The sequence below is a fragment of the Solenopsis invicta genome, chromosome 13 (assembly GCF_016802725.1).
Source record: "Solenopsis invicta isolate M01_SB chromosome 13, UNIL_Sinv_3.0, whole genome shotgun sequence".
In the NCBI taxonomy this organism is placed as follows: Eukaryota; Metazoa; Arthropoda; class Insecta; order Hymenoptera; family Formicidae; genus Solenopsis; species Solenopsis invicta.
This window is the reverse complement of record NC_052676.1, coordinates 4950753-4971980: the sequence shown is the minus strand read 5'-3', so window position 1 is coordinate 4971980 and position 21228 is coordinate 4950753. Positions and strand designations below refer to the sequence as shown.

At 29.5% G+C, this 21228-nt stretch overlaps 2 protein-coding genes across 4 annotated transcripts; both read left to right on the top strand.

Moving 5' to 3' along the window:
- Positions 1–135: 135 nt before the first annotated feature.
- LOC120359442 (multidrug resistance-associated protein 4-like) lies at positions 136–1675 on the top strand. Its single transcript, XM_039456913.1, has 4 exons — positions 136–195; positions 694–787; positions 841–998; positions 1574–1675. Exons 1-4 carry the CDS (start codon positions 136–138, stop codon positions 1673–1675), a joined length of 414 nt encoding a protein of 137 aa, XP_039312847.1.
- On the top strand, positions 1587–20434 carry LOC105201723 (multidrug resistance-associated protein 4-like). 3 transcript variants are annotated; one of them, XM_039456548.1, is made up of 17 exons: positions 1587–1723; positions 6145–6255; positions 7168–7333; positions 8388–8618; positions 10824–10955; positions 11321–11512; positions 12020–12328; positions 12437–12964; positions 13894–14199; positions 14609–14842; positions 15070–15571; positions 15859–16089; positions 17366–17605; positions 18140–18402; positions 18463–18902; positions 19449–19578; positions 20125–20334. In XM_039456548.1, exons 2-17 carry the CDS (start codon positions 6149–6151, stop codon positions 20332–20334), a joined length of 4221 nt encoding a protein of 1406 aa, XP_039312482.1. In that variant the 5' UTR covers positions 1587–1723; positions 6145–6148. The 3 variants fall into 3 exon arrangements, with proteins under 3 accessions (XP_039312482.1, XP_039312481.1, XP_039312480.1); XM_039456547.1 differs by lacking the exon at positions 1587–1723 and adding an exon at positions 1758–2824 and having other exon boundaries at positions 18149–18402; positions 20125–20434; XM_039456546.1 differs by lacking the exon at positions 1587–1723 and adding an exon at positions 2751–2824 and having other exon boundaries at positions 20125–20434.
- Positions 20435–21228: the final 794 nt, after the last annotated feature.

The following is a 21228-nucleotide window of genomic DNA, read 5'->3' as shown; positions in this document are numbered from 1 at the left end:
GCGAGACAACACTAGGCAAAATAGTTAATCTAATAGCCAACAATGTCAATAGATTTGATCTCGTCTCCATCTTTATTCATTTCATGTGGTCGGCATCTATCTCAGCTTTGATCGTGGCTTATATTCTTTATCAGCATGTCAGCTATGCCGATCTCATCGACATCGCTTCTATCTGTGTGGTCGTACCGCTTCAATGTAAATCTTCAAACATGTCAAATTTAAAAAAATCTCTTTTGAAATTTATAGTAAAATAAAAAACTATCTTTTAATCAGGAAAGATATTAAATTTGGCTTTGAAAACAGTACTTCTAAGCCATTTTTGGCCACGAATTTGTGGATGGCACTTAAAAAAGTTCGAACAATTTTTAATCTAAAAATTAACCTGTGCTTAATCGGCAGCATAATGCTGCGTCCAAAGATCCTACGGTTCCAACGTTTCAGCAAAGTTGCAGTTACAAAGCTACTAGTTATGATGTTGAGAGAGAAATTAGAACCAATAGTTTTATAACTGTAATTTGATGTTTGCTGAGATTTTAGCTCCAATGATCATCATATCTTGAGATGCAGAAATTCGACAGAGGAATTCTCAAGATGTAAGAACACCCAATTTTAAGTCACATGGTTCTGAGATTATTAAACAATTACAAACATTCTGTGAGCACTAGTTGATAATTCCTTTTGCAATCATTTCAGGTTGAGGTGAAGGAAGCGGTTACCACCAATGGAAATGGTTTGGAAAGCCGCGTGTTTGACAGAGGCAGCAACTTCAGCAACTTGGACAGAAACAGTTGGTATGCTTAACGAGAGCAATTCTGAGAAACAATCGTATACTGATGCTAGACGAAGTGACTCCGAACATAGATCCGCATACCGACGCGTTGATTCAACGGACCATCAGGAAGAAATTTGCAACACGCACGATGCTTACAGTGGCGCATCGATTGAACACTATAAAGGGCAGTGACAAGGTTCTAATGATGGACAAGAGTCGCTTGGCTGTAAGTACTGCTCTCTTAATTCCCCGGTAGAACACAAAATCGTAATAAATTCAAGATAACATCAATAAAAGTTATTTTAGGGGAAATTGTTAATATGATCTTACTTAATTGTAAATAACTTCACTTGATTTTGTGATGAATTCTTGATACAGCAATATATGATTTTAAAGTACCCAGAAAAAAGCACATTTTGATGATAATAAACAATTTTTCTGATTATTGCAAAACAAAATATTTTGATATGCATCCAGAACGTTAAGATATGATAACAAAGTATTTAACGATTGAATCTAGAAAACTTCTTATTTCATAATTTTCAAAAAAATTATAAAATCTGAAAAATCTTAAAAGTTTAAGTTTCATTATGTTAGAAATCTTAATAATTAAAAAATTCAAAATTTTTTAAAAATATTGTAACACGTAATTTTTTTTTATGTTTTTTAAGTTTATCAGATATATTTAATTTTTAACTAAACATGTACTAACAAAATTGTGATTTGCGTGTTGATAATAATATCAACAAAAAATGAATAAATTACTGAATCATAATTCTGGTGTTAATTTCTTGTTTGCAGGAATACGACCACCCTCATATGTTACTGAAAAACAGCTACAGTCAGTTTACTTTGTTAGTACGGAGACTGGCCCAGGCATGCACGATCAATTGGCCAAAATAGCAAAATAGTCCTGTCTACACAAGTACGAAGAAACGTGACGAAACATTGGTAAAATTTTATATACCAATCTATTATTAATTAGATTTTTTATAAGTAAAAGCAAATCGTTTAATGTGCCTAGTATACTTATAATGTAGAAAGATGTATGCAGAGCGTATATGAATGTTACTTTTGCATAAGACAGAGAGGAGCAAAATTTTGTACGTCTTTCTACGGAACGTTATAAACATGACACTTCTTCCATTAACCCAATCAGACAACGGTTTTTAAATCACGAAAAAAAAAATTTAGAAAACATTGTCTGTTGATACGGAAGTATCATAACGTAAAGCGTAACATAAGGCTAAAGAATCATATTTTTGTATTGCTTTTAATGAGTCGTTGTCGCTAGATCATCTCCTTGATCTCTCCGTAATATCTAGTACAATATTTTTCTGCCACGAATTAAGCTATACGCGCAATACCGTTATATATTTTTCTACTCTATATTTTTGCAAATAGAAATTACGGATATACTTAGTTATTGTGATAAAGTGGATGATTAACGTAAAAAAATTTTTTGCAATAATTTTGTTTTTATCAGTACATTATTTTTATGTAAAACACTATGATGATTTTCTAATACCCTCAACTTTGACGTCAATTTCACCCCGTTAATGTTGACCATTGCTAATAAAAAAAAAAAATACTTTCTTGCCTACTTTACAAAGTTTCAATAAAATTAGCGAGTCACGCAAGTAAAACAGTTTTACTTGTAGTGATATACGAGTATATACGTATATACATTATACGACAGTTATCATTAACGTTTTCCGTTTATTATTCCGTTTATTATTTATTAAGTAATGTACTTAAAGCCGATGTATATAAGCCGGACTAAAAGCAGCGACACAGTTGCTGAAAGTTCAGTAAAGAATTGACTGGAAAGCGTGTCTCGAGAGACGGCAAACAAGAAAAGGAGAACGAGCAAAGGGAGAAACGGAAAAAGAAAAAGAAAGAGAAAATAAGAATGTTCATTTTCATCTTTTCCTCTTATTAGCTTGAAGTGTCAATAGGTTTTATAAAATAGTGCAACATGGATAAGGATACGAGCGACATGAAGGAAAACCCCAGGGAGAAGGCCAATTTTTTTAGTATTATATTCTTCTGGTTTGTTAAAGTTAAACTTTTTTTTTACAAGGGAACTGTCATGGGTATCCGGCGCCGATTTGATTCTCTTTAAAATATGTTAAGCCAAATTAAAGATTATTTTTTTCCAAATTCCACCATAAATAACAAAATTTAAAAAGTTTGAAAAAAACTTTGGGTAGTGAAAGTATTTTGTTAAACAAAACAAAAAAAATTTTTTTTTCTACAACTTTAAAGTATTTTTTAAACCGTACAACTTTTATTTAAAAAATTTGTTTCTATTTCTTCTACTTTTGGCGATATTTGCCCTTAAAGAGAAATACATGCTTTTTTATTTTTTTGAAAGGTGTTTTATCCTCTAAATATAAGATTTCACCGATATAAAAAATACGGGTCTCTTAGATTTTCGTGTTTAACATCGTATAGTATTTCAAGGAAAATCAAATCGGCGCCGGACAATCGTGACAGTTCCGTTGTTAGAAATAAATAACTAAATAAATTTTTAAGACAGCTATTTTTTAAAAAATAAAGAATATTTTGCTTATATTATATTATCTATAACTATATATATATATATATATATATTTATATATATATATATATATATATTTATACGTTTTAAGAAATTCAAAAACAGGATTTCACAAATTTTACTTTGGTATTTAAATGATCGACGCGCAATTTACGCTGAGTCATACTCTTATTTTTTATATTCTTTACATATCAGCTAACATTTGCCATATTTAATACAATTAACTATGACTAAATATGCTTAAGCTATTTTATATTTAATTATATATTATTATATATTGTTTTATATATTATTAACACATTCACATAAACGTACATGTGTTATATTGTATGTCTATTAGCGTGAAAGAAATTTATTTTTTTTTTCTCCAGGCAACTTCTAATCTTTTCTAATCGAGCATCATCAAAGTCAAATTTATAATGAATAATAAAGTGTTTGCAAAGTATCTATTTAGATCATGTAATTTCTTATATTATTTAATCCATATTCAGTAGAGATAGCAATACGATTAAATTTTTTTATTTATCCTCAACAAATGCCTACATGTTTTAAGACTTGTTAAATGTTTCTATCTCTTATTGTGTCCAAAAAAACGAGACCTTACAACTTGAAAACCTTAGATACATAAAATTTATATATATACTAGTATATGTCATGTCCATAAAATATGTACCTACGTACATTTTATCCGTTAGGCAATCGCTGATATAGAATAACTAGAAAATAAGCAACGAGAAAACAATGTTTTCCGTCGAAAAAAATTGTTAGAAACAAGGCATATATTCTGATATACGTAAATTTTACGTATCTAAAGTCTTCAAGTTGTAAAACTTTTCAGTTTTTTCGGACACAAGAACAGATAGAAACATTTGACGAATCTTAAAACGAACAGGCATTTGTTAAGGATAAATAAAAAAAATTGGCAGCATCGTCCGGTTCATAGAACTTTCGTGACACTGATTGAAATTAAAAACGATTTGGACATTGCAAAATGTTCTCATAATAGCGTGTTAAAGTCTAGTTCATCTGGCTTCTAACAAATTTTTACTTCTTTCGATAGAAAAATTTGCTCTTCATTATCGCTTATTTTTTAGTCATTCTATTCTTGCCTCAGCGATTTTCCAATAAAATCGATAAAATTCTAAACAACTATTCACTATTTTAACGTCAGCTTAAAACTCACAACAATAATATTTGACACAAGTGTTCTATAAGTCGAACAATGATGCCATTTTTTTTAATTATTTTCAACGAATGTTCGCATGTTTTAAGATTAATTAAGATGCGTTGTTCGTTTTCATCTGCGTCTGTTTCTGAGATTTTTCCTATTACAGCTTACAACTTACTAACATTATAATTTGAATACCTCTCCTATATGAATAAGCTTAATTATATCAAATCAAACAGCAAAAATAAACATTATGTTCTTATTTAAATTTCTTATTATTGTATATACATAACATTAAGATATGTATTTACGTCAAGATGTAATCGTAATACTATTTTCGAAACATGGAATTTTTTAAGTTACGCAAATTTTGAAGTCACATTTTTATACGTTGTTGTTTTATTAACATTACTCTTGTTTCCGTTATAAAAAAAAACTTGCATTAAAATTCTTTTATACATTACTGACTTTATCTCTAATGAATAAAAATTTAAAGAAATCGATTATAATAAAAAAGAGATATAAATAAATAAAAATAACGTGGAACGTGACACTTCAGTAAAGTTATGGAAAATAAAAAACATAGTTTTCTTATACATATATAATAAAATAATATAATATATACATATATTATTTTATTTTAGTAACTATTTTAAGGGGATGCTGAAGTAATGAATTGTATCGACTAAATAACGACTTATACGATTTACAATACATATAATTTACGAAATATCAATACGTCATTATATACTATTTCATCAATATGAATGCGCACATAATCCAATTAAGTAAATATAGACGGTAGAACTTTTATATCAAGCAAATATTGTCACGACTTGATAGCTATGAACACCATATTCGTCTAAGAAAACCTCCCAACTACTAGTCGACGATCCCGAAACGTAATAGATCATTGGAGAGCACGAATCGAGATGATCACAGATATATGTATAAGTTGTTGCCTCCCAAATGAATGTTGATACGGTATTTGTTGATACGATATGATACGATTACACAAGGTACAACAGAAAAATCGAAACTTGATTATCTTCGGAAAATATATACACAGTAAAAAATAAAATGTCCCAGAAAGTCTACTTTAAATTTTAAAATAACTGAAAAGTTAAGTTAAAATAAATCTTTTTTTAAGTTATTAAGTTAAAATAAGAGTTATTTTAACTTAACTTTTGAGTTATTTTAACTTAAAATTTAGAGTGGATTTTCTGGGACTAAAAAATATTAAATTAGCATTTTATTTTTTACTGTCTATACATTTCATGAGAAAATATTTCATGAAACTTTACTTATATATATATATATATATATATATATATATAATATATATATATATATTTAATTTATAAATACATAAATACTTAAATTAAATAAATTCAATCAAGTTAAAAAATTTAGTTAAATTAACAACATTTTCTTTCTCAGTGTGAGAAAACAAAACATTCCAAAGAAACAAAAAATATGCATTTTTGGTTGATGCTGTGGAATCTTCCAAATTTGATGCTACTGATAAAAAGGAAAAAAAGGCATTGTTCAGGATATGCATTATAGTATAATAAAGTATATCAATGTCAAGCATGTGTAGTCAAGTATGTAAAATATTTCGATTTTTTGTGATACGCGCAGGTGGATGCGAGAATTATTCATGATTGGCATTAAGCGTGATTTGAAGGAATCTGACATTTATCAACCATTAAAAGCAGACGAATCTGAAAGACTGACTGATCATCTTGAAAAGTGAGTATGATCCGCGTTGGAGACAAATAAACATTTTATTTATGTTAACAAAAATCATAATAATATTCGTAACAATTATTTAATAATCGTTTTATAAATGTAATTTATGTTAAAAAATAGTTGCCAATATCGACACTGGTTTTCTAACGTGATAGACCTTTCTCAGAAATTAAATATTGCACTTTATTAATACTGGTAAAAACATCATTTGCTTATAAATAGTTAAAGAAATAAAAACCCATAATTCATATGTATAAACACATATATCTGTTATTTTTATATAAAAACTGCTAGAAATAAGTTCTTTAAAAGCGAGAATAGAATTTGCAAGTGTTTTTTTTTGTATAGTTAATGATAAAGTTAAACAATAGTAATTGTATAAATATCAATAATATTAATAATATTATTATTTTATACATTTGTAGCAATCTAAAACTATTTTGTTTATATTTTCATATTTTCCTTTAACGCGATTTGAAACATAAAATTACTGTGCAGAATAAAGCGGCACATCTCTAGTATTATAAAAATTCTTATACAGAAAAAACGGGTTTTATTTTTAGTTTTTGTTTAAGAAATATTATCCAAAAATCAAGTGATATGTTAGTATCGATGCATTTCCTCTTTAAAGTAAAAATGCATAGAAAAACGGAAAAAATAAGTTAATAAAATTTAACTCTAAACCAAGTATACAGTCGATGTAGTCAATTTAATGATTTACGACAAAATTAATCCTGTAATATATTTTTAGCATTTGTGCTATCTTGATTAAATCTTAAAGCATGCCTGTAATCGTGTCTAAGACAACTGCGTAAACGTGTGTCAATTGGCAAATTTGTCAACTCTTTCTTTTGTTTTCTAGATTTTGTCCGAGAGCATGAGTGCTTCAAGCGTTAACGTGTGTTTTTTCAGATACTGGAATTACGAGTTGGATAAATTGAAGAAACTGGAATACACCGTAGGCAAAGACGGAGAGAAGGTGCCGTTGAAAAGAAACGCTCGCCCGAGATTATACAAGGCCATCTGCAAAGCCTTTTGGTTACCATATTTCATAATTGGAATCTACTTATTTATCCAAGTATATCGATACTTTTACAAAGAAATATCTCATGATATTTGCGATATTAAATCACTTTATAGTATATCACTGTGTACTTGATACAACACTTGTAGATAGGTAGAGCGGATCAAATAGAATAGAAAAATTCTGTATCATTTTGCAATTTTCGTAATAATTAACGAGAAATTAATTTATTTTAAGACTTTACTTAAAACGTATAAATCTTTTGATATTCATGCAATTCAACGACAAAAAACGGATCAGCATTCTTGAAACGTGACAAAACCGTGAAAGAAACGCTGTTTAAACAACAATAGCTATGCACAAGCAGCTCATTATTATTTACAGAACAAAAATCTTAAAATTGTACAACACTTTTTCAATCAATTTATTCTATTCTATCTATCAACGAGGATTGTTAATAATTATCAGATACTTAGTATATAACTTTTTAACAATTTTTTTCAAAAATTACAAGTTCAGAGTAAAAGATATGATTAAATAGAGGTAAACGAATAATAATAATAATAATAATAATAATAATAATAATAATGATAAAACACGAAATTATTATAATTTAATTTATTAAATGCTCACAGTGTTGTTTCAAAGTGTTGTCTTATTTACTTGTTAAATTTGTTTCTCCTAAGAAGAAAATTGCTTCTAATTTATGTGCCACAGAAACCCTCAAAATGTTATCTCAAGTTTTACAACGTTTATAAAAACGTTTCAGATAAAAGTTATTTGTCTTTTAGCATAAATTACAAAAACCATTAATTTTATATAAGCACCCATTTAAAATTTTGAACGCTATTCTCGGATTTAGCTTCTTAAAGAAGACAGAAAAGAATCAGTAAACACTCAAGCATGACCGCGCGCACGCACGATAAAGGGAAATGAAAAGCTATTTCCATGAAAAAAAAATAACAGAAAAAATTGTCAATCACTTGTTAAATTTAGCTAATAATCAAAGAAAAAAAATTGTTTGTCTCTCTCTTTTTATCTTCTCCCTTAGATGTAGATTTCATCAGTTCATAGGCCCGTCATTAAATTTCAACATGTCTGTTTTCAGTGCAGTATAATACGCGTAGTACCACCAATCCTTCAGGGTTGGATCATCAATTACTTCTCCAGAAATACGACCGGAACAAACAAGATACAATTGAACGATGCGTTGATCTACGTCGGTGGCTTGGTTATTTGCTCTATCATTTCCGTTATAATAATGCATCAAACGGTCGTATTGTCGCTGCAGTTTGGCATGAAAATACGTGTCGCCTGCAGCTCTCTCCTCTACCGAAAGGTAATGTTTCAGGTTAATTTGTCTCTAAGTCTCCACGCACTGATCTAAGTTCTTTTTTGATGTACACCCAGCAAGCATTTGTTTGTTTTTGACGCACAACACCTAGCTCTTTAGCTCGTCTTGTTTTATTTGAATTATTATTTATAAGAGCCTTGAATTTGTATTTGTTTTTAATTTTTTTAATAATTTTTTTAATAATTTTTTTAATAAGTTAATTTTTAAATTATTTAGAGGAGAGACTAATTTCAGTGCCGGAAAAATTAATTTAAATCAGTTTCTTTTAAAAGTGGCTGGTTAAAAAAAATATGGCTACATTGAATCTTATCTAGCATGTTTGTTATCTTCGCAATCATTTGCATAAACTCGTGAACTCTTTCAGGAAAAATGTGTAATTTGACGCATTTGAAATGAAAAATAGACGCATCTATAAGATCCCATAAAATCTTATAAATGATCTTTTATTACTATAAAAGTTCAGAGTAAAACTTATATATTTTTGACATTTAATATTTGCATCCAGTTATTATATTAATGATCTATGAATTGATATAATTTTTTTTTTATATCATGCAATAATATTATTTTGTTCAAATATTTAATTATTTATTAAAACAATTCCCTGTTTTATGAATTGATTAAAAAATGATCAATCTTTAATGATCAAAAACCAGTTTTGACCTAAGATTTTCGTAGCAAGATTTCCAAAACTTTTTTTATTTGTAATACGCATTCATAGTCATTAGAAACTCGCAAATATTATATATTATAGTTTTTACCATTCAAAAGAATAATAAATGAATACACCCAAATAATAAATGATGATTTGTCGTATATCTTCTTCATTAAGCATGTCCTTCAACGTCCATTGATAATACGTTTGTTGATATCCCGCGAATTTGCGTAACGGAATGACACGTCTTTTGAGTGAACATATCTCATTCAAAATATAGCAACATATTATCATTTAAAATCTCACGATTTATGACAAGAAAAGTAATTTAAAATATTATGATAATAATAAAATGTCATTTCAAACTGTTATAGCAACAAAACTAGTAACTTTTAAATTTCGAGATTTTTGATTCAAACCTACTACAACTACTACAGCTATTTTCACCAAGAGCTAAAATCCATAAGAATTGTTTTTTCAAGATTTTACTATGACTAATAAAATCATCAAATAATTTTTACTTGTAAATGTCGAAATAATTCCACAAGGCGTTTTGATTGCATCGTGAGTTAAAAACCTTTAAGGGCAGCGTCTTTCTAAACTTGCTGAAGCAAGAAAAACTCAACTGAATAGAAAGTAGCAGTTTTTATTTATTGGAATAACAAATAAAAAAATATTTCACTATTATATTAAATTTAAAAATTTAAAAGCTTTTAAAACTTTTAAAATTTATATTAAACTTCATATAAAAATTTTAAAAACTTTTCAAGATTATGTTTATTAAATAATGTTAATGTTTATTGATATTAAAACGCGTCTTTAATTTTTTTGTATTATTTTATATTTTGTAAAATAAGAACCACGAATGACTTAATCCCATCATGAAGTAGTAGGTCACAGTCGTCGATATGCATCATTTATACAGTAATTATTGAATAGAACTATTGAGTAGAGAATATACACGATTCGTAGCGTCGCAAATTTACACTCTGATATAAAATTAATCGCGCAAAAGATGCATGTATAAAAAAACAATCAAAATAGGCGAACAATTTAGAATTGAAAATTGATAATTCAAAATTGTTGAACTCTTTCAAGCAGTATCGTCAAGTTGGTAAATTTTTCCTCTTTGCGCTTTGTTATTGTCGTGTAGAGGATAAAAATACGAGACGTTTATATTTTTTTTCCTAAAAATTCTCAACTTTTTATCCTATAGAAAGTGATAATAACAAAAATCGAAATTTGGGGTAAAATTTTACAATCTGATAATATTGCTTTTAAATTTATTAATTAATCAATTGATTTAAATCCTAAATAATTTTTATTCTCAGTTTTTAAAAGTAACATAATTGTCCAGTAATTGCTAAAAAAATACACGAAATTTCTACCAAAAATAAAAAAGAAATTTTGTACATAAAATACAATATTTTCTCTTTTATTTTTATTTAATTTTAATTATGTAGTAGTGACTTTATGTAGCAGCATAATTTTTTTATAATTATGTATTAGTAAAACTTTTTCCAAAATTGTTGCAGTTATTACGATTGAACAGAGCATCCATGAACCAAACTGGTACTGGACAGATCATAAATCTTCTCAGTAATGACGTCACTCGTTTTGATCAGTTAATGATGTTTCTAAATTATTTGTGGATCATGCCTCTTCAGGTAAATCTTCATCCCATGAAAAATGTTTATAAACCTTCAAAAAATATTTTAAGATAATTATTATAAATTGCGCCTCAATCATACGTTTCTTTCAGTTAAAATTATATTTGTTTAAAATAATGATTTTTTTACAGATTATTAATAATCTATTGATCTATTAAATTATTAATAACATATTAGAGATCAATTAATAGTTGTTATCTAATTTATAGAAAGTGCATTTATATCTATTTATATGCATCCGCGCATTTTACAGTTTTATTACTCAATATAGACTGTAAAGATGTAAGAACATTTCTTTTATATTATTTTGTTGCTTTTACCGAACTGTCTGCTGAAGTTGGTTAAACTTTTTCCATTCACAGATCGTGATCGTAGGTTCTATAATGTGGCAACGAATCGGTATTTCGACACTTGTCGGCATCGGATTGCTGTTAATCATCGCTCTGGTAGTACAAGGGACCTTCAGTTTACTCAGCCGTAAAATTAGAACCATGATCGCTCCTCTGACCGACCAAAGAGTGCAGCGGATGAGCGAACTCATAGCTGGAATACAGGTATCTTCGAAATATTTAATTACTTTTAACTCTTTTCGGTTGTAGTAGTTGTAAATATGGGTATCTCGTGGGTCGAATTATTTTTGTTTGCACGGCAGGTCACGTATGCTCAATCAATTATGCGTCAAAAACAACTAAAGTTTGTTTAACTAAATTTATTTAAGCTATTCGAAAGAACAATATCAACTGGCTGTTCTTATGGATTATTCCAAGGGCTTTAGTTTCATATTTTATTTATAAAAACAATGTGCGTAGTACCATAAGCATGTAAGAAAATGTATGCAATGATAAGATAAAAAGTGTAAACGATGGCCTAAATTATCGTCGTCTACACGTGTCGGAAATATCCCGATTGGGATGATAAAATAGCTTTGTTAAAAATATCTCGGATTACAAAAAAAATTAAACAGCTCAGATGGATAAAGATACCAACAGCCAAACGTTTAAAATTCTACATGAAAACAATTTTACGAAACAAATTTAAAAAGAACATGAATCTCGTTTCAGGTGGTGAAGATGTACGCCTGGGAGAAACCATTCAGCACGATCGTCTCGGTGACCAGACAACTGGAGATCAAAATAATTAAATTCTCATCATACGTGCGCGCCGCGTATTTGGCCATAACGGTCTTCACCGAGCGATTGATCCTCTACTTCACCTTAATAGCATTCGTCCTTCTGGGTCATGATCTGACTGCTGACGTGGCTTACGAAACGATGACATACTTCAACATGCTTCAACTCACAGCTGCAGTGTTCTTTCCGCAAGCGCTGATATTAGTAGGCGAATCGATGGTGTCTATGAATCGATTGGAGGTACATGCTGTCACATTTATGATGAACCCTTTAAATCGGTTGATCCAACATCCTCCTAATATTTTCATCGCCGCATACTTGTGACTAACGTGCAGTTAACTTTTGCAGGAGCTTCTATTGATGGACGAAGTAAACGTGGGACGCTCGGAAAAGAATTTACTGCAATCTAAGTCTCAGAAATCAGATGATGCTAATGGTGCAGAAAATCAAACGGACAAGTACATTTCAAAAAATGGAAATATTGGATTTTCCGAGTCTCATGGATCCGATTTTCCAGTCTGCGTGAAGCTTCAGTGCGTTTCTGCCAACTGGATTAATGGCCAATTACCGCCAACTTTATGCAATATCAACTTAACCATCAAGCCAGGCCAGCTGTGCGCTATGGTTGGTGCAGTGGGTTCTGGCAAATCATCCATGTTACATCTATTGCTGAGGGAGTTGGATCCCGGCGCAGGTTCCGTAATCCTCATTCAGGACCCTTCAAAGAATATCATTCGGGGTAATCTAGCCAACTACTATACGGACAATCCGAATCTGCGCATCTCCTACGCCAGCCAGGAACCCTGGCTCTTTGGCGGTACTGTGAAAGATAATATATTGTTTGGCCAACCCTATGACAAGGCTAGATATACTCAGGTAATTGTCGTGATCGTTTAAAATAGTTGCTGCAAATCCTGTACTATGTCCACATTTCTCTGCTATTGTAAATCAGTATCGATAATTTCTTGTTAGATATAATTTCGCACAGATCGTTTAGTCCTTTGCTTCGATCATTAGACATAAATGATGTTGTTAATTCTGCTTATCAATAAAAGTAGATATTTTCCCAGTAAACAATTTTTTATATATAATTATATATAGTTAAAAAACGATTAAAATTAGTTTAAGGCTCTCAAAGTTTAAAACAATTAGTGATTGGAAATTAGACTAATGAGAGTCAGCACGGTAAAAGTGCGCAATCGTATTAATATTATACAAATTATTATTCATCTTTGAATTACAAATGAGCGAACGTTTCGACTCGTTTTGGAGCCATCTTCAGCGTATAAATAAAAAAAACGTTTGTTCGTTTGTACTTCAGAGATGAATAAATAATTTGTATAATATTAATACAATTACACACTTTTACCCGCGTTGTCACTCATTAGCATAATTTCCAATTACTAATTGTTTTATACATAGTTATACATAATTATACATAATTATTTATAATTATACATAAAATATGTTTACATACGTATATTAAAATATGTCATTATATATAATTATGCACAATGTTTATGTAAAATTATATACAATTACATATAATTTATATATGTATAAATAACATATATTTTATATAATTATATATATTTTATATATAAATAACATATAATTTAATATACATGAACATATTTGATGTATAATTATACGTAACTACATATAATTATATATACAAAATAAATTTTGTCCCGGATTGTCCCCTTACTAGGATATCTAATATTTCCTAATTTTGAATATTCTAGGACATTTTTCTTAAAGTTTCTTTTTAATCTTCACTTGTAATCAATTGGCAAACGTTTCAGGTGGCAAATGTGTGCGCCTTGACAAAGGATTTTCGGCAGTTTCCACAAGGGGACATGACCATAGTCGGCGACAGAGGGGTATCTCTGTCCGGAGGCCAAAGGGCGCGTATCAATCTCGCAAGGGCAGTTTACAGGCAAGCGGATCTTTATCTGCTCGATGATCCCTTGAGCGCAGTAGATACTCGCGTTGCTAAGCATCTTTACTGGAAATGCATTAATGAATATCTCCAGGGCAAGACGAGGATACTTGTTACACATCAGCTGCAATTTCTTAAACGTGCGGATTACATTGTGGTATTGGATCGAGTGAGTTGTATTGAATATTTCTTTAATTAGTTTTGATTTTTATTCTATAATTCCATTTCAAAATATTCCCATTTTCTTTTCTATTAATATTTGATTCCAAAATTCAATTCTTTCAAATCGTTCCAAAAGCGAATTTAGCCTATACGAGTGAGAACATAATATTTAAATTATTATTACTTAGTATTATTGTAAAGAGAAGTATTATATTACATTACCAATAATACATAAAAAAATAATTAAAAAACCTTGCTCAAATTTTAACAAAAATAGTAAGAAATTTTGTAATGTATTTATAAACATACAAATTTAGACATTTAAAAATTTATACGTAAATTTTAATTAATTAAAAAATTTTTAATTGTCGAAGATTAACTGTCTTTCATATTATATCTTGATTTCGTTTTCTAAGGGTTTCATAAAGATGCAAGGAAGTTATAATGAATTAGTACAGTCAAATAACGATTTTGTTGGGATGATGAACAGTTTGAATTACGAAGCTCAGAAAAAAGAAGAGGAGTCTAGAAAAGTTTCGGAAATGACTACAAGAAGAATTTCGCTAATGCGACGTGCCTCGGAAATATCTGCAAGGCGAATTTCGCTAATGAGACGTGCATCGGGATTATCAATCGCAAGTTCCACTATTGTAAGAACTTTATCGCTCGTTATTATTTATCAAAGAATAATAAAACCATCAAAATGTTTTAGATTTTTTACTAAATTTACTTGTAATGAAATAAAAAATAATAATTAAAAAAAATAAAGTGTTATGTGAAAACGTAGCTAATTAAAGATGAGCAGTAGTTATCAACTGGATTTTTGTACTGATATTTCTTGTGTAATTTTATATATTACCATTTTGCCATTGTGCAGCATTCGGACATCGATGAGGATTACATAGAGAATACTCCGGAAGGCGAAATGATGGCACACGGCCAAATGTCTAGCAAGGTGTACAAGAAATATTTCCATCACGGCGCGAACTACTTCGTCCTGTTCATATTGCTCCTATTCTTCGTTATCAGCCAGGTTGCCACCACCGGGAATGATTACTGGCTCTCATATTGGACGAACTTGGAGAACGTCAGACGTATGAATGACACTAATAAAGACATTCATAAAGACAAAAAGTTCGCGTATATGTATAACAATAGCTTCCTGGGATCAATCTTCACGCTGAATTCAAACGGTCTGCTCGGTACCATAGATGCTATATACGTATATACATTTTGCATCATCGCTTGCACAATTACTACGCTTTTCCGCAGCTTCCTCTACATGAAAATCTGTATGAACTCAAGCATTAATCTCCATAACATCATGTTCTCCAATCTACTAGAAGCGCGTATGACCTTCTTCAACACCAATCCTTCTGGTGAGTAATAGAGTAATTTCAAGATATCAGTAGGCGAAGAAATTCGTCGCGCTGGCACTTCATAGAGTGTATACAAATTTAAAATCGGAAAATGAAAGCTTAGTACACTTTCGTCGAGTTTGATATAATCGGATAGTCGTAATAATCTTTACTATCCTTACTAAATAAAAAAATAAAGCGTGTGCCGATTAGCATTACTGATGAACTTATTCATTTCAATTGCGATTCTTGAATTTTAATTTCCAGATTTTCCTTGGATTTTAAATTTTGCGATTTTTGTATTCCAGGGAGAATTTTAAACAGATTTTCGAAGGACATGGGCACCATGGACGAAATACTGCCCAAAGCAATGTTAGAGGTACTCCAATTGGGTTGTGTAGTATGTGGTATGTTTACCATGGAGGCCATAATTAATCCATGGATGCTGATACCGATAATATTATTAGTTATTTTATTTTTCTTCATGACGAAGTTTTATCTGAGGACCGCTCAGAACGTCAAACGTCTCGAAGGCATAAGTAAGTATTGGAACTAGTAATTCTCTTTTAAAAAATAATAGAGTGTACCTCATACGAAAATTTATTACGTTTAGTATAAATTACTTATTTTTAAAGTTGAGTAAGTTAATATTTTTTTAACTGAATTAAATTGAAGTTAATGGTTTAAACAATTAATTTAATTACATTAAAATTTATGTAGTCAAATAACTAATTAATTCGTAATGGTCACTAGAGGTCCAAAAGATCCCACGCTAACTTTAAGAGTACACAGACCATTCAAAATCGAACTATCTTTAATTTTTTTCCTGAAATTAATTTTTATCTCAAAGTATACTATATTAAAAGTACATCCCTAAATTTTTGTAGAATTATCTCAAAAATTAAAAATTTTATGATTTTTGTTAAAAAGTCAAATTTTGCAGTTTTTTATGTGAATGTTTTTATTATGTTAAAGTTTAATTTAAAAAAAGTTAATGTATGATAAAAAACAGACCTCAAGGTATGGCTAGTAAAATTTTTGTAACAAAATATCATAAAACTGGCCACTAATTTTGTGCAGAGGGGTCCAGTGAAGCCCATGTGTCGTTATATTATTATTTGGAAGTGTGATACCATTATGAGTTAAAAGTTACGTTAAGATTACATTAACTTAAATTAAGAGTTAATTTTGAAAAGCATCATGCATTTTGAATTAGAAATTTGTTTTTAAAGTTAGATTAATCAACACAATTATAGTATGGATCAAATTTAATATTCTAATGGTATTTTAAGTTTATATAAAATAACAAAAACATATTGGTTTTACGTGGAAATGTATTATTTCTTTTTTTTTAACTATTTCTAATTACCTTGTATATAGAAAAAATTTTAACTCAAAAAGAAGTTAATAAATTAAAGCTAATGTATATTTAAAATATAAGTACAAATAATTAAAATTAAAAATAAAATTATTTAAATTTAATTAAGTCCAATTAAAAGTTATTAATTTATTAACTTTATTATTGAACTTTTAACTTTTTAATTAGTTACTACTCAATCCTGCTTATTTTAAGTTATTAAAATAAAAGTATTAAAATTCAAAATAAATAATTAATTACGGCAATTTAATATTAGCAGCATTAAATTTCTATAAGAATGTGTTAATTATTTTAAATCTATCCTAAAATTCTAGATTGTTGTACTTTTATCATCAAACTTAAATTTTCAAATTCTTATTTTTTGTGGGAATTTTAGAATCTCTAGAATATGTAAATTCCAGAAGTTTTCAAATTCTTGTTTGCATTTGCCTTTTCAGTGAAAAGCCCGATATTCTCGCACGTGAATGCTACGTTAAACGGATTACCGACGATCAGAAGCAGCGGCGCCATAATTGAAAAGATGATGCGAAAGCAATTTGATGTGTTGCAAGATCGTCATAGCGGCACGTGGTATCTCATCTTAACATGTTCTGAGAGCTTTGGTATCTTTACGGATTTAATCATGTGCCTGTTCCTCGCCTGTCTTTGTTTCTCCTTAATATTACTGAATGAAACTGGTAAATCATTCATTAATTAAAAAATTCTCAGACATTTAGGTTAAATATTCCCCGCACTTTTTTAAGGGTATTGTAGAGATACAACCCAGCAAACACCAAGTTACAGAATAGTTATAAAACAGTTATAGTTTCCCACTCAACAATATAATTTTTATACAATCATAACAAGTGCGTTATATAATTATATTGTTGAGTGGAAAATTATGATTAAGAATTATATAATTTGGTGTTTCCTGAGCAAGAATCTACAACCATTGAAATTAAATAATTTTTTGATATCTAGGCTTTAGAATTGCGTTCAGTAAATATAATAATAGTGAGCTCTTCTGCTATTAGCGTATTCTTCTAGATATGTGATGGATTAGTCCAATTACAAGCAATAATTACTAAGCGCTCACTCAACCGTTGTGTTGTGTCCATTGAACGCAACTAATGTTTGTGTGTGATTAGTATTATATAAAATATATTCGGAAAATCTTCTCAAAAAATCTTCGAGCAAATGTAGGTGTTCCTTCGTTGATCTTTATGCTTCAGGCAACGTAGAAGATAGTAAAGCAGGACTGGCAATATCGCAATCATTGATCCTACTAGACTGTCTACAATATGGCATAAGACAGACCACTGAGACGATGTCGCTGATGATCTCCGTGGAAAGAATTCTTCAGTACACGAATCTTCCCAGAGAGATATCCATTACATCTGACAATCCGCCGCCGGCCACTTGGCCGTCCCAAGGACAATTAATCTTGAAGAATGTTACTATGAAATATCACGACGATGATCCACCAGTTTTGAAAGTAGGTAAATTGATCGTTCATTCTTGTGGACAGTTTTTATTACGTCGTCGCATTTCGCAGAATCTGAACGTGACCATCGAGCCTGGCTGGAAAATTGGGGTAGTGGGAAGAACTGGCGCAGGCAAGTCCTCCTTGATTTCGGCGCTTTTCCGATTGTTCAACGAAGGTCTGGAGGGCGAGATCAAGATCGACAGTAGAGACACGAGTACGGTAGACTTGAACACTCTACGTTGTAAGATCTCCATCATACCGCAGGAACCAGTGCTCTTCTCAGAGAGCTTGCGTTACAATCTGGATCCTTTCAATCAATATGATGACTTGAAGCTGTGGGAGGTGCTCCGACAGGTCGAGTTGAACGACGTCGCGCTGGACAAAGATATCTTCTACGGCGGTCATAATTTCAGTGTTGGCCAGAGGCAGCTCATATGTCTGGCCAGAGCCATTCTGAGGAACAATCGCTTGCTTGTTCTCGATGAGGCCACGGCCAATATTGATTCACAGTGAGTTTCAATGATTTAGCAATAGATTGTGTTTAAATAGAATCGTCTGATAAAGATAGATTTTGATTTGTTTAATTAAAAAGTATTAAAGCTCGTCAAAGCTCGAATGTATTTATACAAAAAAATAAATGTAGGAAGATAAGCAACGAGCCCAAAATTTAGTAAAATATTAAATTCATAAGTTTGTTCAAGGATGCTCTGTCGAAATTAATAAATTAATTATAAACCAATATCGTCGTCCGAATGCATGTAAATTTAGAAAATTATTGGTAAATACAAATTAAATGTCGTAAAAAGAATTTAAAATATTTCTATTATTATATTATTTTCTTTGTGATTCAATATCTTTATAACGTGATTTAATAAATATCCATTTTATAATAAATTTAAGACTTTAGAAAAAAATCAGGTTATCTTTTAAATTAAAGTAAATCAACTTTCTAGTAAATGTTACGTATCTGTAAGAAACTGATTTCTTACTTCAAGGAACTAGTTTCTTAATTTAATATTTGCGAATTTGCATTAAATTTATATCTCTGTCCCTAGCACTGATGCTTTAATTCAGGAAACAATAAGGAGCACTTTTAAAGAATGTACCGTTATCACCATAGCACATCGATTAAATACTATTATAGACAGTAATCGGATTATTGTGATGGAAAACGGATCTATTGTGGTAAGTTTCTCTATTTTAATAAAGTATGTACAAATTAAAAAAAATATTGATTTCAGAAAACGCAGCTAAAAATATAGCTTTTTTTCGTAACCATCTATAAAAAAAGATTTGTTCATAATAATTTTTAATAATATAATAATCAATAATAATTGATAATCTCTCAAAAAAAAATATTTATAAATGTAAACGGAAATAAAAAAAGATATTTATTAGATATAAAATGGTCACAAATGACATTCGATGTTTAAGTGTTAATACGCAGTTGAAATTCTCTAAGGAATAATTAAAATTAAATTAAATTAAAAAAAAGTTAAATTGCAATGTATAAAAATATTTTTAAAAATTCGAGATTTCTCTAAAAAAATCTTTCTTCCTAATTCAACGTGGTTTCTTCAAAATCGATATCTCACAATGCATACCACTTCCCAAAAAGGTCCAATGTATTTGTACATAAATAGTTACATTTTTTGGATAATCTCGTAATTTTCTTAAGAAATGAAGTTTTTATTTACATATAATTAACAATCAAAATTGCCATGACAACAGGAATTTGGCTGTCCATACGAACTATTGCGTGACAAACCAAAAGGTTATTTTTCACAAATGGTGGAGAAGACAGGAAATCAGATGGCGCTAAGTCTTTTGAAGCAAGCAAAGAAGGCTTGCCAGAAGAATAATGATCAACATGAATTGAGCTCGACACAAAATACCGAGAACGAGAGTGACGTTACAATCACGGAAGAGTCTGCTTTATAGATTTTTCCTTGCACAAAAAAATGTATATGTGTATAAAAGATTGCATATGTATACATATTAATTTTCTTTTGCCAGTTTTGTACACGATCAAATTTGTGAAAAAAAGGAAAAATGAAAACAAAAAAGGAATATTATTGTAGGAAAATGACATAAATTGAGAATAAAATTTTTCTGGAAAAAAGGTTGTTAACATGATTAAATTTTTTTCAATTTGATTAAATTTCTTCAGTCCATAAATTTATGTATTTAAAAGTTAAATATATAAATGCTTATAAATTAAAGTTTAAGTATATATATTTCTCTTATCTATTTAATTCAAATACATAAAATTGAAATTTATTTTAAGCATTTATATATTTAAGTTAAATACATGAATTAAAGAAATTTAATTAAGTTAAAAATTTTAGTCAAATTAACAACTTTTCTTAGTCAGTGTACTGACTAAGAAAATTTAAACTTGTCAAATTTCTTCTTTCTCCCTACTTATTAGATAAAATAAAACTATATTTTCCGAAAGCGCAAGCGATCGCGCACAACTGGGTACTTAGTTTCCTTTTCGATAAGCTATCTGGGTCCACTGAAAAAAAGAGTTCAGCCATAGCTACGAAACGATTGAAATAATGTCAATTAAACATTTGATTAATATAAAAAATAATTTTATTTTTCTAAATATTTAGTAAGTATTATCAAAAGTAATGTTTACAAAATGTTTAGAAAAGTAAATTTTAATTATACGAGTATTAACCAAATATTTAATTATTAAATTTTATTTCACCTATCATTGAGCAGCTACTATCAAACTCTTTATTTTTCAATGTCTCTTTCCTCGATGCTCCACAAAACATTTGCACAATATTAAAAACAGAAATAAAAAAATTGATTTTTGACTCACTG